Source organism: Apodemus sylvaticus, chromosome 3 (genome assembly GCF_947179515.1).
Source record: "Apodemus sylvaticus chromosome 3, mApoSyl1.1, whole genome shotgun sequence".
In the NCBI taxonomy this organism is placed as follows: domain Eukaryota; kingdom Metazoa; phylum Chordata; class Mammalia; order Rodentia; family Muridae; genus Apodemus; species Apodemus sylvaticus.
The window spans coordinates 109,204,963-109,229,330 of record NC_067474.1 but is presented as its reverse complement, the minus strand read 5'-3'; the positions used below and the strand labels follow the sequence as shown (position 1 = coordinate 109,229,330).

The following is a 24,368-nucleotide window of genomic DNA, read 5'->3' as shown; positions in this document are numbered from 1 at the left end:
GTGGGTTCCAGTAATGATCTCAATGACAGAAAGGGGGGCAGTCACAGACGGGTACTATACACATCTCAGGACAGACAAAAAGATTATCATAAACCTCTAGTGATTTTCAGATAAAAGAAATGTCGTAAGTGTGGGCAATGATATAAAGAAAAGGAGCCAGGCAGTGGTGGCGTACGCCTGTGATCCCAGCACTTAGAAGCAGAGGCAGGCGGATTTCTGAGTTCAAGGCCATCCTGGTCTACAGAGTGAGTTCCAGGACAACCAGAGCTATACAGAGAAACCCTGTCTTAAAGAAAAAAAAACAAAAACTCAAAACAAACAAACAAAAAGCAAAAAACAAAAAAAAACAAGCAAAGAAAGGAATAAAAAACTAATTTTAAATAAACAAAAGAACCCAGAGATGAAATAAATTATAATGGCAGAATTCAAATCTTAATAAAATTTCCAGAAAAAGAAAAACTAGTGACAGGCTGTATTTTCCACCTCTCTGAAAGCCAGTTCTCATTCTTTTAGACATCCACAAGTGGCGAAAGCACAGTGACTAGTTTTTAAAAGGAAATATAAACACAAAGCATAAAGGTATGTAAGAAGTACAGAGTCCTAATCACTGACTTTGTTTCCTGGTATTTATATTTGCCTTTACAAAATGTTTTTCAATGGCTGTAGCACCAAGATAACTTAAAGGAGGAAAAAGCTTGTTGAATTAGCATCAACCTTAGATAAGTGACTATATAGATGAATTAATGTAATTCCTTAGTCTACAGAGAAGAGGAAAGGATTTTTAAATGCTCAAACTAGCCCTAGAACCTAAAAATAGCAATTCGATTTGCAGACTAGTGGTTTTTACAGAATTATGTACATCATCAACAAAGAAGTAATCTAAGTATTGATGAGTGGATAAAATACCTACTATGCTAGGTAAAATAAGTCAGTCCCAACATCACATTTCTATATGGCTTTCTTAAGAGGCAAATTCATAAAACAGAAGCAGAATTGTGATTGCCATAAGTTAAAACAGAGGGAACAGGAGCTATTCAGTGATAAGCTTTCAGCTTTACAAAATGAAAAAGTTCTGGAGCTCTGCTGTATCTATGCATTACCAGCCTATATGTCTTAAACTAATGAAGAAAGATCATCAAGAAAATAAAGAGCAAGCACTGCTGCAGGGAATATAAACTGTGGAATTCAGTACAAACATCAGTGTTCAAGTTCCTCAAAAGACTTAACATTATACATGAAAGACCCCGAGTCAACAGTCGCAGAGGTATTACACATCCATGTTTACTGTTGTACCATTTACAACAACTAAGAAATAGAACCAGTCTGATGCCCATCAACAGATGAAGAAAAAATAATGTGATGCATTTACACAATGGACTTTTAATCAGCTATCAAGAATGAGATCCTACATCTGCAGGAATATGACTGCCACTAGAGTTAATTATGTACAAAATAAGCTAGATTCAAAGAGACAAATATCACATTTACTCTAATGAATGCTAAGCTTACACATAGGTCTTAAAAGTGTAAAAAGGCCGGGCAGTGGCGCACATCTGTAATTTCAGCACTCTGGGAAGCAGAGGCAGGCGGATTTCTGAGTTCGAGGCCAGCCTGGTCTACAGAGTGAGTTCCAGGACAGTCAGGGCTACACAGAGAAACCCCGTCTGGGGGGGGGGGGGGAGTGTAAAAGGAACAATGACGGGCAGGAGGTAAGGGGGACAGACAGGAAAGAAGGAAAATGTAATGCGTGTGTCAGGAGAGCAGAAGAGGTATTTGGGGCAAGGAAGAGTACCAATAAAAGTGGGTCAGAGGGCATTGGAGATTAATAAAAAAACCACAGTGACACACATGAATACATGTATGAACACACCATATTGACTCCCATTTACTTTGAATATAAATTTAAAAAATAAAGTGAACAATGGCTAAAATACTAAATTTTGTGGATTTTTAACATGCTAATGGAGTACAAAGTAACTATCATAAGAACTACTAATCCTATGGGAACAACTAAACCAATTTAGGTTCAAAATATTCTCTTTTTTAGATTTATTTATTTATTATATATAAGTACACTGTCTTCTGACACAGCAGGAGAGGGCATCAGATCTCTTTATGGATGGTTGTGAGCTACCATGTAGGTGCTGGGATTTGAACAGATGACCTTCAAAAAAGAGCAGTCAGTGCTCTTACCGCTGAGCCATCTCTCCAGCCCATTAAAAATATTCTTTAAATATAGAATAACAGCAGTAATCTATTTCTAGTATCACTTTTAATTAACTGGCATCTTATTATCATATAATATGCATTTACAAGCTCAACATTCCCTATCCACCTCTCACAGGCAACAATACCTTTAAACACACAATTTTTTTGGATGTCAGAACCATAACATAATTCACATACTAACTGCATAACTGTTACAGCAGGATCAGAGACAGTACTGAACTATCAAGACCATTAATCTTTCTACAATAAAAAAGATGAATAATGAGAATAAGTTTTACTCTCAGAAACATTTTTGGTTCTTGGAATCTCTATATAATATAGTTATCCCATGTCTAGGATACTTAAACATTAATATTTCAGAGAGAAGGTAGGGGAGGGAGAGAAGGGAGGGAGGGAAGGGAGGGAGGGAGGGAGGGAGGAAGGGAAGGAAGGAAGGAAGAAGGGAGGGAGGGAGTATTCATCTTTCTCAGCCATTCTCCACCTTTTTTTTGAGACAGGGTTTATCACTGAACCTAGAGTTGGCACGGCTGGCTGGCCTGTCTACAACTGCATGTGTGTCTCCACCACCTTAGTACTGGGATTACAAGCATGTCACCATGCCCAGCTTCAGTGTGGACGGTAGGGATTCAAAGTCCCTTATGCTTGCAAGCACTCTACTGACTTAGCCATCTCCCCGGCTTGGATCCTTAAGTATTTTAAGTTAGTAAACATTAAGTTCATTTTCTCTAAACTCACTACCTGCCAATGTAAATCCAAGTAGACAAATTCACTCACCCCACACCATAAAAAACACTCAATCTGTCAGTACAGAAATGCAAGACTCCATATGAATTTTTTAATTACTTTTTATCTAATCTCAACTTATGTCATTTGGCAAATACATCTTTTTGATCACTTGAAATAGGTTAATGTACAACTAAAATTTCTACCATTTTATAGAACAGAGACTGGTATATCAATTTCTGGGATACATTGGTTAATATAAAATTTTAATTCATCTGTCATTCAGTTTTTAAAGTATGACAACATAATAATTATACTTAAGCATGTATGCTTAGTTGGTTGCATGCCATTTTCCTTGGTCAGTCTGTGCTAGTGAGCATGGCTAAAACTATTTCAACATCACTGGCTTTCAGATGCTCTTCTAATTATTAACGACTGACCCGTTATGTGACCACGATGCATTTCCCCACTCTTGTCTATAAAATCATTACTTCACTGTCCTTCCACCAGGATGAAAGTTCCTTAAGGAAACATATCTGACTTTTTTTCAGAGAAAAACTCTGAATACTGAGAACGTCTCTTCCTGTCCAAACTCTAGTCAGTCTCTGAACTCTTTTCATTTAAGCCTCACTGTAAGAGCTGACTTCTTAACCTCATAATCACATTGCCTTCTGGAAGCCATGGCTGAGGCTACTACCAAGCACTGTGAAAGAACATCACACTATATGCCATTACCCTGTAAAAAGACCAAAGCTTCAAAACCTGAAACTGAATTCCCAGTTCTGCATGTCACTTTGCACCACTATAAAGCTAGAAAACGTATAGACCATGGCCTGAGGATGTAGGCAGGTAGCAGAGCAGCTGGCTAGCACCACACATGCATACAGGCACAAAATGGTACGGGAAACCTTCATAAGCTAGGAATGGTCTATAATCAATAAGTATGTGTAAATGAATGAGAATATGCCAACGTCGTACTAGTAAGTTCCTGGGTGATGTCACATGGAATTCTCAAATTGCCAATGATGAGGCTAACAGGCACCCATCAATTAGATCCTTCCTTATGAGACTTTCAAAAGAACTCAAAAAACAATGGAGATGAGTTTTTGAAGCTCCAATTTGCTATTAAAACAGAAAACAAACAAACAAACAGAATATGAACTCTTAGCTGCTGTTCTTACCTGAGGTCAAATTCCTAGCTGTCGTCTGTGACTTCTGCATTTCAGTTGATTTAAAGCTAAGGTCATCCTGCATCATCTTTAGCTCTTGGTTGGTGATGGAGGATATCTGTTTCATACGATTTATATTCTATATTTATAAAGAAATAAAAGATTTAGCTTTCCTATAGAAATATCACAAAACACAAAAGATGTGATGCTTTGAATAGTTATTCAATTTTGATGTTTTATAGAATGAAGTAGGATTCAGTCATGTTTTCACTTGCTTTATTAAACTGTAGATAAAATTAGCTACATAATTTGAGGAACTATGCAGACTTAGAACACTAAAAATACTGAAGAGGGAGCATATATTTTCCTTAACATAATATATAGTAGATTCTCAATAAACAATTTTTGAAAATTTAAAATGTTTATTAGGTATATCTACAAGAAAAATATTTACCATACAAATTACAGTGTAAAACATATTAATATCTAAAATAATGTCTAGGTTTTATAATTTTATTAGTAATTCAGATAAATTATTAATGGAAGAAAATCACAGCTTCATCTACTGCTTAACACATATCACGTCCATCCTTTCCCTCAGTATCCTAATTAGCTGAAGCTTTCCTACAGAGATAAACACTAATAGCTTGAAGAAACAAGAAGGGAATGTAAAGGAAACAGTTTAAGTGGGGAAATATAAGACTGTGTCTCCCACTTTCTGCACCAGTATTCAGAAAATCAAGACTACTGAGACAGCACACAGCACTTACCCGACTGCAATGCTCTAACAGTGTGATGATGCTGGCTTCTATCTGTGCCTTCCGCTCTAGTTCCTGATTCTTCGTTTCCTCAAAAGTCTCTATAAAAGCTGCCGATTGGAAACATGGTAAGACACTGTTGACAGACTTAATGCTAAATAAACTTCAGACTATTTTCCAAAAATTCAAGTAAATATAAAACTTAAACTATTAACCTACTCTTTCAAATACTTAAAGTCTTTTATGACTCTAATATAAGTAAACTAGAGAGTTATATAGGCTCCAAAGAAATAACTGATTCCATAAAAAAATCAGAAAAACTACTTCCTTGACACAGCTATAATTATTAATACTTATAGTTGGCTACTGGTTTTATTTCTGATATTAGTATTACTAACTACCTATCTTATCACAAAATGTCTTTTTATTAAATTAATCAAATATTGGCTTAATCACAAAACAAACTTTATCATTTCTTCAGATTATAAACAAATATTCTAAGAAATTACCCATCTGTATGGTCCATAACTCATATATACGTTTGCCCCTATTTGTATTCCTTAGTTATTCCCTTGGAACTTCCAAACTTAAAAAATAGTTAAAATTTTACTATTAGTAAGAGAATAGCATCAACATTGCATGCATTCTCTAATGTCTTTTCTTTTTTTTTAGAAAACTTTTTTTGTTTTATTGTTATCATCATCTTATTTTGTTTTTTAGTTTTTTGTTATGTTTTATTTTGTTTCAAAGACAGCATTTTTTAAAAAGATTTATTTATTATATGTAAGTACACTGTAGCTGTCTTCAGACATACTACAAGAGGGCATCAGATCTCTTTACAGATGGTTGTGAGCCACCATGTGGGTGCTGGGATTTGAACTCATGACCTTTGGAAGAACAGTCGGTGCTCTTACCCACTGAGCCATCTCTCCAACCCCTCTAATATATTTTCAATATAATTTTTCTACCAATTATTTTTGGTAGCTCAATAATGTAGCATATATCTTCTAATTTAAAAATAAACCTCACTTATGTATAGCAATCTAATTTGCATGTTATATGACATGATAATAGATAATGATTTGATAGCATTTGAAATGGGAGAGGAAAAAGAAAATTCTCAGTTTACAGAACCCATTCACTCAGAACCAAATTTTTAAAATATCATTTTTTCTAAGTGGTTCAATGTGGCAAATGTCTTCAGTGCCTTGTACAAACAAATAGCAATCTAATATTTACTTTATAAGATCATTACTTACCATCCATATTTTCCTCCCTTTTCTTAAGCTCCTTGTATTTTTGATTCATTTCACCTATAAGAAATGCAAAACAATAATTTTTAAAATTCTAATCATAATATTCTAATGCAGAAGTATTTCTTGGGTTCTCTTTATGTCATTAGTCACTGAATATTTGATAGTGTCTAGTAGAATTTTAATTTGGAGAAATTTGCTTGGATTTACTTCAAAACTTTTAAATCACTATATGTGCTTTTAAAAGAAGAAAAAAGCCGGGCGGTGGTGGCGCAGTTCGAGGCCAGCCTGGTCTACAGAGTGAGTTCCAGGACAGCCAGGACTATACAGAGAAACCCTGTCTCGAAAAACAAAAAACCAAAAAATAAAACACAAAACAAAACAAAAAAAGATGACCAAACCTAAGGATTATAGGTACAGAACAGAGTAAAGATTGCCAGAATAAACAGCCAGTAAATGTCTTCAACAAAATTATAGAAGAAAAAAAACCCCTAACCTAAAGAAAGAGATGCCCATGAACATACAAGAAATCCTACAGAACTCCAAATAGACTGGACCAGAAAAGAAATTCCTCCCGTCACATAATAATTAAAACACCAAATGCACTAAACAAAGAAAGAATATTAAAAGCAGTAAGGGAAAAAGGTCAAGCAACATATAGAGGCAGACCTAACAGAATTACACCAGACTTCTCTCCAGAAACTAAGAAAGCCAGAAGAGCCTGGGCAGATGTCATACAGTCCCTAAGGGAACACAAATGCCAAACCAGACTGATATATTCTACAAATCTCTCAATTACCATAGTTGGAGAAATCAAGGTATTTCATCACAAAAATAAATTTACACAATATCTTTCCACAAATACAGCCCTTCAAAAGATAATGGACAACACTAACAAAAGGAGGGAAACTACACACTAGAAAAAGCAAGAAATTATTCTTCTTTCAACAAACCCAAAAGAAGATAACCACATAAACATAAAAATTACATCAAAAATTGCAGGAAGCAACAATCACTGTTCTTTAATATCTCTTAACATCAATGGACTCAATTCCCCCCAATAAAAAGACATAGACTAACAGAGTGGATCCTTAAACAAGACCCAACATTTTGCTACATATAGGAAACGCATCTCAGTGTCAGAGACAAACACTACCTCAGAGTAAAAGGCTGGAAAACAGTTTTCCAAGCAAATGGTCCCAGGAAACAAGCTGAAGTAGCCATTCTAATATCCAATAAAACAGACTTTCAACCAAAAGTCATCAAAAGAGACAACACAGAAGGACACTTTATACTCATCAAAGAAAAATCTACCAGGAAGAACTCTCAATTTTGAACATCTATGCCCCAAATACAAGGGTGCCTGCATTCATAAAGGAAACCTTACTAAAGCTTAAAGCACACAGCACACCCCACACAATAATTGTGGGTGACTTAAACACCCCTCTCTCCTCAAAGGACACATCAGGGAAACACAAACTAAACAGAGACACAATGAAACTAACAGAAGTTTTGGATCAAATGTATTTAATAGCTATCTATAGAACATCTCATCCTAAATCAAAAGAATATACCTTCTCCAAAATTGACCATATAATTGATCACAAAACAGAACTCAACAGATAAGAAGATCAAACTAATTCCATGCCTCCTATCAGATCACTATGGTGTAAGGCTGGTCTTCAATAGCAACAAAAACAACAGAAAGCCCACATACACATGAAAACCGAACAATGTTCTACTCAATGATACCTTAGTCAAGGAAGAAATAAGGAAAGAAATCAAAACCTTTTTAGAATTTAATGAAAATGAAAGCATAACATACCCAAATTTATGGGACACAATGAAAGCAGTGCTAAGAGGAAAACTCATGGATCTGAGTGGCCCCAAAAAGAAGCTGGAGAGAGCATACACTAGCAGCTTAATAGCACACCTAAAAACTTTAGAACAGAAAGAAGCTAATACACCCAAGAGTAGTAGAAGGCAGAAAATCATCAACCTCAGGGCTGAAATCAATTAAGTTGAAATAAAAAGAACTATACAAAGAATCAACAAAACCAGGAGCTGGTTCTCTGAGAAAATCAACAAGATATATAAACCTTTAGCAAGACTAATCAGAGGGCACAGAGACAATATCCAAATTAACAAAATTAGAAATGAAAGGGGAGAAATAACAACAGAAACTGAGGAAATTAAAAAAAAATTATCATATCCTACTACAAAAGCCAATACTCAACACAGCTGGAAAATCTGGATGAAGTGGACAATTTCTTAGACAGATACCAACTACCAAAGTTTAATCAGGATCAGATAGACCATCTAAATGGTCCCATAACCCCTAAAGAAATAGAAGTGGTCATTGACGGTCTCCGAACCAAAAAAAGCACAGAACCAGATGGTTTTAGTGCAGAATTCTATCAGACCTTCAAAGAAGACCTAACAACAATAGTCTTCAAACTATTCCACAAAACAGAAATAGTAGGAACCCTACCCAATTCATTCTATGAAGCCACAATTTCACTGATACCAAAACCACACAAAGATCCACCAAGCAAAGAGAACTTTAGACCAATTTCCATTATGAATATCGATGCAAAAATACTCAACAAAATTCTTGCCAACTATATGGCATCATCTGAACCCAATTCTCCATTAACAGCATGTCCTGGAATCCCCAACACACCAGAAAAACAAGATTTGGATTTAAAATCACTGGTCATGATGCTGTTACAGGAACACATGAAGGACATAAATAAATCTCTTAAAGAAATTCAGGAGAAAATGGATCAACAAAAAAGAGTTCAAAGGGATACAAATTAGAAAGGAAGAAGTCAAATTATCACTATTTGCAGATGATATGATAGCATACTTATGCGACCCAAAAAACTCCACCAGAGAACTCCTGATAAACAACTTCAGCAAAGTGGCTGGATATACAATTAACTCAAGCAAATCAGTAGCCTTCCTATACTCAAAGGATAAACAGGCTGAGAAAGAAATTAGGAAAATGACACCCTTCACAAACAATATAAAGTATCTTGGAGTGACTCTAACTAAACAAGTGAAAGATCTGTGACAGGAACTTCAAGTCTTTGAAGAAAGAAATTCAAGAAGACCTCAGAAGATGGAAAAAATCTTCCATGCTCTTGAATTGGCAGGATTAATATAGTAAAAATGGCCATCTTGCCAAAAGCAATATACAGATTCAAAACTATAGAATATAGAAAATAAAAATATATCATAAAAAATAAAAAAAATTCTTGCCAACTGATTCCAAGAACACATCAAAACTATCATTCACCATGGTCAGTAGGCTTCATCCCAGCGATGCAGGGATGGTTCAATATACGGAAATCCGTCAATGTACATAACATAAACAAACTCAAAAGAAAAAACCACATGGTCATTTCATTAGATGCTGAAAAAGCATTTGACAAAATTCAGCATCCTTTCATGTCAAAGGTCTTGGAAAGAATAGGAATTCAAGGCCCATAACTAAACATAATAAAAGCAATATACAGCAAACCAGGAGCCAACATCAAACTAAATGGAGAGAAACTTGAAGCAATCCCACTAAAATCAGGGACAAGGCTGCCCTCTCTCTCCATATGTATTTAATATAGAACTTGAAGTTCTAGCTAGAGTAATTAGACAACAAAAAAGAGTTCAAAGGGATACAAATTAGAAAGGAAGAAGTCAAATTATCACTATTTGCAGATGATATGATAGCATACTTATGCGACCCAAAAAACTCCACCAGAGAACTCCTGATAAACAACTTCAGCAAAGTGGCTGGATATACAATTAACTCAAGCAAATCAGTAGCCTTCCTATACTCAAAGGATAAGTATAGGAAGAAACAGGCTGAGAAAGAAATTAGGAAAATGACACCCTTCACAAACAATATAAAGTATCTTGGGGTGACTCTAACTAAACAAGTGAAAGATCTGTGACAGGAACTTCAAGTCTTTGAAGAAAGAAATTCAAGAAGACCTCAGAAGATGGAAAAAATCTTCCATGCTCTTGAATTGGCAGGATTAATATAGTAAAAATGGCCATCTTGCCAAAAGCAATATACAGATTCAATGCAATCCCATCAAAATCCCACAATTCTTCAAAGAGTTAGAAAGAGCAATTCTCAATTTTTGCACCAGGGAGCCGGGAAACTCCACAGCCTTCTGCGATCAGTGGAGCAGCTGTGACAGAAGTCTTCCAGCCCACAGCCCTCTGCCATTTACACCAAGGAGCCAGGAAAGTCCACAGTCTTCCATGCATAGCCCACCAGTAGAGAAAGACCGTGCAGCAGTGCTTTCACTTTAGAGCTCAGAGGAGTAAGGGCTTACAGGCCCACAGGAGGAAGAAACTCCTGCCAGAGACGACAATACCAACTAGCACCAGATGGCAAAAGGCAAGCACAAGAACCCTACAACAGAAACCAAGGCTACATAGCAAAATCAGAGCCCAGTTCTCCCACCACAGCAAGTCCTAAATATCCCACCCCAACACACTGGAAAAGCAAGAGTTGGATTTAAAATTGTATCTCATGATGCTGATGAAGGGCTTCAAGAAAGACTTAAATAACCCCCTTAAAGAAATACAGGAGAACATCAGTCAACAGGTAAAAGCCCATAAGGAGAAAACACAAAAATTCCATAAAGAAATACAGGAGTTCATGGGTCAACAGGCAGCAGCCCTTATAGAAGAAACACAAAAATCCCTTAAAGAATTACAGGAAAACACAATCAAGTGAAGGAACTGAACAAAACCATCCAGGATCTAAAAGTGGAAGTAGAAACAATAAGGAAATCACAAAGTGAGATATCTCTGGAGATAGAAAACCTTGGAAAGAATTCAGGAATCATAGATGCAAGCATCAACAATACAAGAGCTAGAAGAAAGAACTTCAGGTGCTGAATGTAACAGAAAACATTGACTCAACAGTCAAAGAAAATGTAAAATGCATAAAGCTGGTAACTCAAAACATCCAGGAACTCCAGGACACAATAAGAAGACCAAACCTAAGGTTTATAGGTATAGACAAGAGTGAGGATTTACATCTTAAAGGCCCAGTAAATATCTTGAACAAAATTATAGAAGAAAACTTCCCTAACCTAGAGAAAGAGATACCCATGAACATACAAGAAGCCTTCAGAACTCAAAATAGACTGGATCAGAACAGAAAATCCTCCCGGCACATAATAATCAAAACCCCAAATTCACTAAACAAAGAAAGAATATTAAAAGCAGTAAGGGAAAAAGGGCAAGTAACTTATAAAGCCAGACCTATCAGAATCACACCAGACTTCTCACCAGAGACGATGAAAGCTAGAAGATCCTGGGCAGACCTCAGACAGACCCTAACAGAACACAAATGCCAGCCCAGGCTACTATACCCAGCAAAACTCTCAATCATCACAGATGGAGAAACCAAGATATTCCATGATAAAACCAAATTTACACAGTCCCTGTCCACAAATCCAGCCCTACAAAGGATAATTGATGGAAAATGACAACACAAAGTAGGAAACTACACCCTAGAAAAATCAAGAAGGTAATCTTCCCCAACCAACCCAAAAGAAGATACCCACACAAACATAAAAATAACATCAAAAATAACAGGAAGCTGGCATCACACAATCACTGTGGAGGCAGAACGACTAGATGCTCATCTTTGCCTACATAATGAATTTGAGACTAGCTTGGGATACTCTGTCTCAAAAAATGAAGTCAGAAAGAAAAGGAAGGAAGGAAGAAAAAAAGGAGAAAGGAAAAGAAACTGAGGAGAGGCTGACGACAAATGGCTGACCTGGGACTCAGACCTATTTGCTTGATGGCAGACAGCAAAACATAACTTAAAACATCCAAAACTGTGTGTACATCAAGTAATGCTTGCTTATGTGAGGGCCTACATTTTCTCTGTTTAGCTCTTTCAAGAGAAGGACTAAAGCTATGTTGTTAGAACCTGTAAAACTGTAATCCATAGCACTCGTTTTGAGGAATCCAAGTTTCCTTCTAATAGAACAAAGGTTCAATGTAGATGGAGTCTGGGCAGGAGAGCAATGGACATCGCTAGGTCATCAATCCATGGAATCTAAACTTCTAAATGTCTGTCTAAACTTTTCAAATTAAAATAGTTGTTAAAATGGGAAATGGTTAAATGGTGAAAGGGAACATTTACTGAGGGGGTGACAATACAGAAAGAGAGGAAGGGAGGGTGAGTAAACAACACAGAAACAACACTAAAGTTATTTGAATAAGACACCAGTTAATATATCATTTTCATTTATTTTAAATTATATATAATACTTATAACTAATATATTCATATATATAAAATATATGTGTGGTATGTTTAAGGCCATTTTATATCATCTATTTTATATAGGAAACCAACCAAATCTGTCAATCATTCTTAAATAAATAATATGAAGGAGTAAAAGGAAGCAACAATCACTATTCCCTAATATAATATCTCTTAACAACAATGGACTCAACTCCCCAATAAAAAGACACAGACTATCAAAATATTTCTCATGTAAATCATCAATTTTATCAGAAAATGTTTGTAATTCCCCTTTTAATTAATTTAGAATTTCTTTTATGTCTACCATTTTATCTGCATTATTTTTCATGATAATCTTCAATTTTATTATGTCTTTCTATATACTTCCTCTATTTTATCAGAAATGTTTTCAATGTAAATCTTTGATTTTATCACAAATGTTTCTAATTCCACCTTCAATTAATTTAGAAAGAGTTTTTACATCAACCATTTTTAATGTAAAATTTTCCATGAAATAGTCAATTTTAACATATTTGTCTATATATTTCTTGAATTTTACCGGAAATATTTTCCATGTAAATCTTCAATGTTATCTTAAAATGTTTTTAATTCCACCTTCAATCAACTTAGAATTATCTTTATGCCTATCATTTTATCTGTATAATTTCCATGATAATCTTTAATTTTAACATGTTTTTCTATATGTTTGTACAAATTTATCAGAAATATTTTCCATGTAAATCTTCAAGTTTATCAGAAAATATTTATAATTCCACTTTTAATCTACTTAGGAATACTTTTATACCTACCATTATTATTTCTATATAAAAATTTCCAAGATAATCTTCAATTCTAACATGTTTTTCTACATTTTTCTACAATTTTACCAGAAATATTTTCCACGTAAATCTTCAATTCTATCATAAAATATTTCTATCCCATATTTCAATTAATTTAGCAATGTTTTACATGTCTACCACTTTACTCCTTATTTTTCCATGAAAATTGTCAATTTTAAGGTGTTTATCTGAAACATTTTCCATGTAAATCTTTAATTTCATCATAACGTGTTTTTATTTCCTTTTACTCCCCTTTTCAATAATAAAAAAGAAAGAAAGAAAGAAAGAAAGAGCAACTCTCAAATTCATCTGGAAAGAACAAAAAAACCCAGGATAGCTAAAACTAGTTTCAACAGTAAATGAACTTCTGGGGGAATCAGTATCCCTGACCTCAAGCAGTACTACAGAACAATAGTGTTAAAAACCAATGGTATTGGTACATTGACAGGCTGGTAGATCAATGGAATAGAATTGAAGACCCAGAAATGAACCCATACACCTATGGTCACTTGATCTTTGACAAAGGAGCTAAAATCACCCAGTGGAAAAAAGATAGCCTTTTCAACAAATGGTGCTGGTTCAACTGGAGGTCAGCATGCAGAAGAATGCAAATCAGTCCATTCTTATCTCCTTGTACTAAGCTCAAGTCCAAGATCCAAGTGAATCAAGGACCTCCACATAAAACCAGACACACTAAAACTAATAGAAAAGAAAGTGGGGAAGACCCTTGAGGACATGGGCACAGGGGAAAAGTTCCTGAACAGAACACCAATAGCTTATGCTCTATGATCAAGAATTGACAAACGAGACCTCATAAAATTACTAAGTTTCTGTATGGTAAAGGACACTGTCAAAAGGACAAAATGGCAATCAAAAAATTTGGAAAAGATCTTTACCAACCCTACATCCGACAGAGGACTAATATCCAAGATATACAAAGAACTCAAGAAGACACACTCCAGAGAGTCAAATAACCCTATTAAAAAATGGGGTAAAGAGCTAAACAAAGAATTTTCACCTGAAGAATATCGAATGGCTGAGAAACACCTAAAGAAATGCTCAACATCCTTAGTCATCAGGGAAATGCAAATCAAAACAACCCTGAGATTTCACCTCACACCAGTCAGAATGGCTAAAACTCAGGAGAAAACAGGTGCTGGCGAGGATGTGGAGAAAGAGGAACACTCCTCCACTGCTGGTGGGATTGCAAGCTGGTACAACCACTCTGGAAATCAGTCTGGTTGTTCCTCAGAAAACTGGGCATGATACTACAGGAGGACCCTGCTATACCACTCCTGGGCATAAACCCAGAGGATTCCCCAGCATGTAATAAGGATACATGCGCCACTATGTTCATAGCAGCCTTATTTATAATAGCCAGAAGCTGGAAAGAACCCAGATATCCCTCAACAGAGGAATGGATACAGAAAATATGGTATATTTACACTATGGAATACTACTCAGCTATTAAAAACAATGAATTCATGAAATTCTTAGGCAAATGGGTGGAACTGGAGAATGTCATCCTGAGTGAGGTGACCCAATCACAAAAGAACACCCATGGTATGCACTCACTGATAAGCTGATATTAGCCCAGAAACTTGGAATACCCAGGAAACAATTAACATATCAAATGATGTCCAAGAAGAAGGAAGGAGAGGCCCCTGGATCTAGAAAGGCTCAGTGCAACAGTGTAGGGAAATACCAGGATAGGGAAGCAGCAAGGGGTTGATTGGGGAACAGGCTTATGGGACTTTTGGGGAGTGGGAAATCCAGGAAAGGGGAAATCATTTGAAATGCAAATAAAGAATATATCAAATAAAAAAAATATACAGTGAGAAGGCTCTGAGAGATTAAGGCAAGAGGGACTGTGCATATACTAATTACTTATCTCAGTTTTGCCATACACACACACACATACACACACATATATACACATACATACATATGTATGTATATCGGTAATGAGATATAATTCTTACATACTGCTTGAGGGCATACAGGAAGGGTACAGTCCATTCGGCAAGGAAGTCAGGACAACTGGCCTCATAAGGTCTACAGTTTACAAGCAAATAGACAGATGCTAGTGTGTGGCTTTCTTTTTCCTTTTTATTCAGTGTAAGACCCCAGCCTATAAAATGGTCCGATACTTAGTTGATGTCGGTCTTCCCACCACAACTTAATTTCTCATAGGCATGCCCTGAAAGCTTTTTATGTAGTTTTAGATACAGTGAACCATCAATAGTGAAGGGCCAGTGGCAGCTTGATAAGAGTGCTTCAAATATTAAAATCTCTAAATTGGTCAGTATTAAATTAAATTATTGTTTAAAAAGCCTTACTACCTGTAAGAAAAACAAAACAAGCTGGGCGGTGGTGGTGCACGCCTTGAATCCCAGCCCTTGGGAGGCTGAGGCAGGTGGATTTCTGAGTTCGAGGCCAGCCTGGTCTACAGAGTAAGTTCCAGGATAGCCAGAGCTACACAGAGAAACCCTGTCTCAAAAAACCAAACCAAACCAAACAAAACAACAACAACAAAAGCCAAAAAGAAAAACAAAACAACTCTGTAGAAGTTCATTTGAACAGAATATTTATTTTATATTCTATCTTAGTAGTGCCTGGCATGTACCAAATACAAAATAAGGCCCTCGATTATTTTCCAAAGTAATGGTTTTCAAACATTAGTAGTAATTTTGGCTAATACCCAAAACACTGAGCGCTATCTTCATGGTTTCAAACTGACGTCTCATGCTGCATCTTAAAATCTACATTCATAACTAGTTTCCGGTGGTGTTGAGATATCACAACTCTGATTTTTGGTAAAACAGTCTTGATAGGCCAATATCCACATTAAACAGTGAGCTGCTCTTCCTTGGATGCACACTGAGAATCCATAGAACAGTAATATTAAGTGCCATCTGAACAAACACTAATAGGGAAATGCTTTCTATGATAGGACTGTGGAAGTAATACTAATGTTTCCACTTATAAGGTAACTGAATTCATGATAACAATGCTAACAACTGACATGTGAGAAATTTTGTATTACTACTCTATTTCTCTCTCTGTTTCTCTCTCACGCACACACTCACACACACACACACACACACACACTCGAGTGATCAGGGTGTAAATTGCATAAATTAGTGGGAATTCTTTTTAAAATATTGAGAATGAGGTTGGATTGGGTGCAGCTAAAGAGCAAGCCCAAGATCAGTTAAAGTAGCACTGTGTGGACTCGTCAAGACATGTTTAGTTACAGCATAAAAATATTCTGCCTTAATTGAACCACCAACTAAAGAGCATAATGTGCTACACCCAGATGTGTAGCTTCGTCTTCATATATGTTCTGAACAACTGGAATAGGGCTATCCCTAAAACTGTTGCCTGATTTGAAATATATTCTTCTGGCTGGGCTGCCTACTCTGGTCTCAGTGTGGAGAGGATGTGCCTAGCTCCGCAGAAACTTGATGTGCCAGGATGGTGGTGGGGGTACCTAGATGGGGCTTCTGCTCTTTTAGGGTAGAAGTGGGAATGGGAGGAGGGACTGTGGGAGGAGGCACTGATTACACCTAGATGTAAGGTGAATAAATAATTTTTTTTAAAAAATGAAAATAAAGAGCTATCTTATATAAGTTAAAGAGACATGGCTACACAAAAAGACTATATCCTACAGGCAAAGTATTTTTTTCATTATAATAAACTTAAAAAGTAGTTATGATAGGACAGTGATTTGGAGGTCCTACATACTTTATGTGCACATCTATTATATTTACATCCTGCCATTACCAGATATTTATGTCTATGGTAAATTAATAATCATATACTATTTATTATGCTGTCTAATCCAAATCTAAGGAAATACTGGAATTTACAAATGAAGGTACAATTGTTAGTAAGTATGCTCAAACACTCATTTTGGGAAAGAATGTGAATGGTACAATACTTTGTTAATTGTGCATGTCAACTTATCCTACATAAATAGATTCTCAGAGAATTAGCCCCACCTTATGGATACTGGTAAAACTGCACATTCGGGCCTTTGTCCACAGGCAAAAGAGCTTGGAATTGTAATGGAGTGGCTATATTACTTTAACTAACAAAAACTAGTTTATATAGCTTGCATTTACATTTACATTTACATAGCTTGCATTGGTGAGAAACAATGTCTACATACTGCTTCCAACCATAAAAAAAATGGCTCAATCTTTGTGAGAAACTAACAAAATTAAAAGTAATAACTGATTTATTCTGGTTAAAACTTGAGTTGTAGAAATTTGTTCTGTATACTACAAATGAATGTAACACATACCTATGAAGCCACTATTTTGTTTGTTTGTTCCGAGTTAGGGTCTGACTATGCAGCTCTGGTTGTACACAAACTCACTGTAGACTAGGCTGGCCTTGAACTTGAACTCACTTGTCTCTCTGCTTCCCAAGTACTGAGATCAAAGGCTTATGCCATCATGCATAGTCTTGGATCACTGTTTGTGGTAACAGATAATTAGAAAGAGCTTTACTGTTAATGTTGAGATATCGTATAGTATATTGTGTATGTAGTATAGCATATATTGTATTCTATAGTACAGAATATACAACCACAACTATGGTAGCAGCTAATGGTTATCACACTGCTTAATATGCACCAGTGCCATTGTTGAGCCTTCAGCTTCTAATGATAAATGAAATATACATACTTGTGCATATTTATTATAGTTTTGTGGTCTGAGTATGAAATATCCCGATAAGCTCATATGTTTAGATATTTGGTCCCGAGCTAGTAACACTGGGGTTTGTAGAACCCTTGAGAGGTAAAGATGCGCCAGAAGAAGTGTACAGAAGCAGGCTTTAAGGTTTGTTTGTTTGTTTGTTTTTAAGAATTACTTATTTTATGTATGTGAGTACACTGTACCTGTCTTCAGACGCACCAGAAGAGGACATTGGATCCTATTACAGATGGTTGTGAGCTGGGAATTGAATTCAGGACCTCTAGAGAGCAGTCAGTGCTCTTAAGTACTGAGCCATCTCTCCAGCCCAGCTTCAAGGTTTTTATAGTCTTGTCCTAATTCATCAGTCTCTCACTTTCCATGTGAGGATGAAATGTGATTTCTTTGCTACAAGATTGCTAGGCTAGCACCATGCCATGCACCTACCACCGTAATAGACTACATTCCCTCTCAAACTGGAAACCAAAATCAATGCTTTCTTCCCCAAGTGCTTTTCTTGGGATATTTTATAGCAGCCACAGAAAGGAAACTAATACAATAGTTAGCTGAAAATAGTCAAGCTGAAAAAAACTATATGATTTTACTTCATTTAAAAATGTTTTTAACCTTGGAGTAAACTTAATTCAAGACTAAACATGTACAATGATTACCTTAGAAGACTAAGATGAGTTTGAAAAGACAACTTTTTATCAAATGTACTTTTTTATTGTTTGAATTCATTACATCAAATACATACTCGATAGATTTATTGGGGTCTCACTACATTGCTCAGATTCTGCTCTGACTCCTGGCCTCAAGCTATCCTCCAGCCTAGAATCTTCCAAACTAGCCTTCTGAGAAGTTGAGACTACAGGGGCATGTCATCACACTCAGGTTGGACTCTGTGACAGGGTTTCGCTTTGTAGCCCAAACTTGTCCTGTGAATTTGAAATCTTGATTACCCCCCAACATCTGGTAGGATTACAGGCATTTGCTACCGCATTATAGTTGTTGTTGTTGATGATGATGATGATAATAATAACAATATTTAACAATAGAAAAAGGTGACTGAGGTCAACTGAAAAGTCAATAAAAGTGTATGAGAATGGTTATTTGCAATAAAACACACAAACATACAGCTACAAAAATATAAAACAGTAAAACAAAGCACACACAAAGTGACTGAACTCTTAAAAGATGACCACTATAGCTAGCTGAATACCCACTTCTCATATGGACTCTTGTTCAAGCCCTCTTAAAACTATAATACAAAGTTGCTTGTTTAGTTGTTTATTTGTATAAACTCCCAAGAATAGGGAATAGGAAAAAAGACAGTAGAAATAAAAATGTGGAAATTCTGGAAAACAGAAACAGATGATTGATACCTAATTTGTCAGAATTAAGAAAACTTCAGCCTAAGCTAGCAATGAGTAATTCTCAAACCCACATGATTTCAAAAGACCCAGTAATTCTACACAGAAGGGTAATCACTTGTTTTCAGTATCTATTCCATAAAAAGTTTGGACATGCATTATATGGTAACATTGCTATTATCAGAATTTATTTAATGAAAGTGAGTAAATATAAAAATATAGGTCTGATTCAGGTTAAATGGACCAAGAAATGTTACTATGAGGGACTAAACCATGAGATATAAACTCTCACATATTAATATATAATGAAAATATTTCCAAGGAATCACCAAACTGATTTCCAGAGTGGTTTTGCCAGCTTGCAATCCTACCAACAATAGAGAAGTATCCTTTTTTTCCCATTTCCTCCAGCATTTGCTGTCCCCAGTTTTTCATCTTAGCCATTCTGACTGGTGTAAGGTGGAATCTCAGTGTTGTTTTGATTTGCATTTCCCTGATAACTAAGAATGCTGAACATTTCTTTAGATGCTTTAGAGCCATTCGAGTTTCCTCAGTTGAATTTCCTGTTTAGCTCTGTACCCCATTTTTTAATAGGGTTAATTTGACTCTCTGGAGACTAACTTCTTGAGTTCTTTGTATACACTGGATATTAGTCCTCTATCAGATATAGGATTAGGAAAGATCTTTTCCCAATTTGTTGGTTGCTGTTTTGTCCTAGTGACCGTGTCCTTTGCCTTACAGAAGCTTTACAGTTTTATGAGGTCCCATTGGTTGATTCTTAGAGCATAAGCCATTGGTGTTCTGTTCAGGAACATTTCCCTGTGCCCATCTGTTCAAGATTCTTCCCCACTTTCTCCTCTATAAGCTTCAGTGTGTCTGGTTTTATGTGTAGATCCTTGATCAACTTGAACCTGAGCTTTGTAGAAGGAGATAAGAATGGGTCGATTTTCATTTTTCTGCATGCTGACCTCCAGTTGATCCAGCACCATTTGTTAAAAATGCTGCCTTTTTCCCACTGGATAGTTTTAGCTCCTTTGTCAAATATCAAGTGACCATATGTGTGTGGGTTCTTTTCTGAGTCTTCAATTATATTCCATTGATCTTCTTGCCTGTCTGCATACCAATACCAAAGATTTTATCACTATTGCTCTACCACTCCTGGGCATATACCCAGAAGGTGCTCCTACATGTAATAAAGATATATGCTCCACTATGTTCATAGCAGCCTTATTTATAATAGCCAGAAGCTGGAAAGAACCCAGATGTCCTTCAACAGAGGAATGGATATAGAAACTGTGGTATATATACACAATTGGAGCACTATTCAGCAATTAAAAACAATGAATTTATGAAATTCTTAGGCAAATGGATGGAACTAGAAAGTGTCATCCTGAGTGAGGTAACCCAATCACAAAAGAGCGCACATGGCATGCACTCACTGATAAGTGGATGTTAGCCCAAAAGCTCAAAATAAACAAGTTACAATTTACCCAGCACAGGAAGCTCAAGAAAAAGGAGGACTTAAGTGAGGATGCTTTGGTTCCTCTGAGAAAGGGAACAAAATATTCACAGGAGCAATAAAGGCAACCATGCTTTTTCCACAGTTCCTTTGTTCATACAAAGTAACACTTTAAAAACTAGTCATTTGGTTCACAAAATTACCAACATTACTGAGATTTTAAAGGCAGTGTGGGCTATGTAGCAAGCACTTGATTAAAAATTAAAAAAGTAGGGGCTGGAAAGAGAGCTCAGCAGTTAAGAGCATTGGCTGCTCTTCCAGAGGTCCTGAGTTCAATTCCCAGCAACCACATGGTGGTTCACAACCATCTGTAATGGGATCTGATGCCCTCTTCTGGTGTGTCTGAAGATGGTAACATTGTACTTATATATACAAAAATAGAAAAGTAGCAATTAAAGATGTTTTACTTGGTGGTTCAAGGTTTTCTAATCTTGAAAAGATTACAAGGGCTATACTTCCCTAGCCCTAAATTTATGTTATTCTGGAGATAGGGCAAGTTTTCAAAACTTTCTGCTCTGCTTTTTGCTTACAGTTCTGTCAACTTGGGCAAAAGCAGCTAGCATAACCTATACAATCATCTGCATCCTGAGCTCTCCTGAAAGTTCCTCTCCCCAATTAACTAGTCAGTCCTTTACCATTCAGCATCACACAAAATCTCAGCAAAAGCACAGACAAGTTCATTACCAGAATATAATATGCATGTTCCCATTTAAAACATCATGAATACACTCTTTACTATTTGCATTCCTAGGAGCATCCTGCTCTTCTTGTCTTTTTAAGAGCTGAGGATCAAACCCAGGACCTTGCGCTTGCTAGGCAAACGCTCTACCACTGACCTAAATCCTCAACCCCTATCTCTTCTTAATTCCTTCCAGAATTATAGTATTCCTGGAATGCTTTAGACCATTTCTTCAAACTTTTCTAAATCCCTATAAGTCAGTTCCAAAGGCTTAAAGATCAAATACTAAGTTTAGTCACAACCACAATATACTTCTATAATATAAATTTTCTTGGGGGGGGGGGCAATGGAGTAAAAATGAACTTGTGGCACTGTATCTCAGGCTGTCTTTGAACTCAATATGTTGCCCGAATTGTCCTTGAACTTGCAGCAATCCTCCTTCCTTAACCTCCTGGGAACTGGGGTTATCAACTCTACCAACACACCCAGATTGGTACCAATTATCTATGCTACGTTTTTGTTTTGTTTTGTTTTCAGCATCAGTTTAAGAGAGAAAAAGATTTGTTTTGACTCCTTTTTAGTAGTTGCCATCCATCATGGCAAAGAGTGCGGAGAGCAGAATAGCTCATGTCATGGAAGCCATGAAGCAGAGAGAGAAAATGTCTACATTACTTGGGTTCCCAGCGTATGGAAAGTTGATACCCACATTTCAGGTGACCTTATCCCCAAAGGATAAGAAAACACTCTCACAGATGTGCTATTATGTCCTTTGTTAATCAGGTTGACAATCAAATTAACCATCCCAGGTAAAGATGCAGATAAAGACAAACGCATCTACTTCTTTTTTACTACTACTACATGTTTTTTAGAAAACATGAATTCAAGGTAGGGATCCTCCGGAAAAGTAATAAAATCTTTGTAGTCAAGCTTTCTAAAGAGTGCACACCTATATCCTAAAAGGAGAAGACCCAAAGAACAGATTAGAGCTCAATTTTCTCCTTTAATTCATTGTACAGTTCCTTCTTTCTTAAATTATGGATTGTTTAGAGTATCCAAAAAGCATGTACTTCCCAGATACAGTGTTGATAAACTAGATTACTAAAATGAGTTAAGGAGCAGTTCCTGCCCTTGAGGGCTTACAGTCTAAGAAGGAAGACAAACAAATTTGGTAGGCAACTATAATACATTCTGTGCTCCAGTAACATGGAGGACAATTACTCATCTAAGCCTATAAACTAGTTAGGGAAGGAAGTTATATTGAGTAAGGAGATGCTGAGTTAAAGGCTAAGACTTTTGGTCAGATAAACAAAAGAACAACAAACAGTTAAGCAGAAGGAAACAGAAGCAAAAGGCTAGAGGATAAAAGAGTTAAATGAGTGTAATAAGAAGAAATGTAAGAGAGCAGAAGTAGAATGTTGTTATTAGATTACTACAGGAGCTAGGTATGGTGGTTCATATTTGTCCATATTTGTATGGTGGTTCATACTTTTGGAGGATGAGGCATGAGGATTGCTGTGAATTTGAAGCCAGACTGGGCTACATAGTAAGTTCTAGGCAAGCCTGAGCTACACTGTAAGACCTGGTTTGGTTTTTTTTGTTTTTGTTTTTTTTAAGATTTATTTATTATTATACCTAAGTACATCGTAGCTGTCTTCAGACACTCCAGGAGAGGGTGTCAAATCTCATTAAGGATGGTTGTGAACTACCATGTGGTTGCTGGGATTTGATCTCAGGACCTCTGGAAGAGCAGTCAGTGCTCTTAACCGCTGAGCCATCTCTCCAGCCCAAGACCTGGTTTAAAGCGGAGGCAAGGCCCAGAGAGATGACTATGCTATGGAATGAAATAGAGGCTGATAGAGTCAGACTAGAGAACTAATATGGCATACAAAATTTGTTATCTTGTGCATCATGGTGAACCATATTTAAACAGGACAAGGATAACAGGACATATTGTACACAAATCATTTTCATAGCATCATGCCGGAAAAAAACTTAGAAGGGGCAAGAATGGAGGTGGGATAACCAGTTAGGAGGCTACTGCAATAGTTCAGGCAGAAAGTAATGAGGTCCTGAACTAACAAGTAACCTTCTAACAAGTTACCATCTACACAACCCCTGTGTTGTCGCAGTAATTAGGATGATCACAGCAGAGCAGTGGTAACAATAATCATTGACGCATTAATACACTTACCTGTGATTATAATATACACACACATATATTTACATATGCTTATATGCTCTATTATCACTATCACACAATTATGGATTATCTTATTCTACATTAATAAAAACAAATATTTGAAACAAAAAAGAAAACAAAAGCAAAAAAAAAAAAAAACAAACATCCTGCATTCTATTTATCTTACAAATTCAAGTAATAATAAATTTTACCTCCCAAATGCATCATTTTAGGAGAATGAACTAAACACTACACATTAAAATTTAAGAAGAAAATTGTGCAAGATGTAATCTGTAAAGTTTCTAAAATAAAAACATCAGATTTTTCTAAATATACTATCTACATATATGAAAAGCAACAGTGAGGAAATAACAGAAACAAAAGACACGAAATTCCATAAGATAAGAATCAATTGATGAGATCACTATACAACATTAGTATAAATATACTTCCCCCCCCCCAGATCTTTCGTTCCAGAGTTGGAGCTCACTATATAATCCAGGGGGGGGAGGGCGGGGCTCAAACTCATTGGGACACTCCTGCTTCTGTCTTCAGTGCTGGAATTTAAGATGTGTCGACCATCCCCAGCCACAATGTGGGGCATGCTTAAGGATCATGAACAGTAGATTAAGTTGCTCTCAATGAACATATAAAGTGATGCC

The 24,368-nt window shown here is 36.2% G+C and overlaps 1 protein-coding gene across 1 annotated transcript in view; it reads right to left on the bottom strand.

Moving 5' to 3' along the window:
- Ift74 (intraflagellar transport 74) overlaps window positions 1-24,368 on the bottom strand; it is an 88,044-nt gene that overhangs the window by 11,150 nt on the left and 52,526 nt on the right. The window contains exons 14-16 of the mRNA XM_052176763.1: window positions 6,139-6,192; window positions 4,892-4,989; window positions 4,134-4,260 (exon numbers count right to left, since the gene is read on the bottom strand). Coding sequence (XP_052032723.1) covers window positions 4,134-4,260; window positions 4,892-4,989; window positions 6,139-6,192 — 279 coding nt within the window. The remainder of the gene's footprint in view (window positions 1-4,133; window positions 4,261-4,891; window positions 4,990-6,138; window positions 6,193-24,368) is intronic.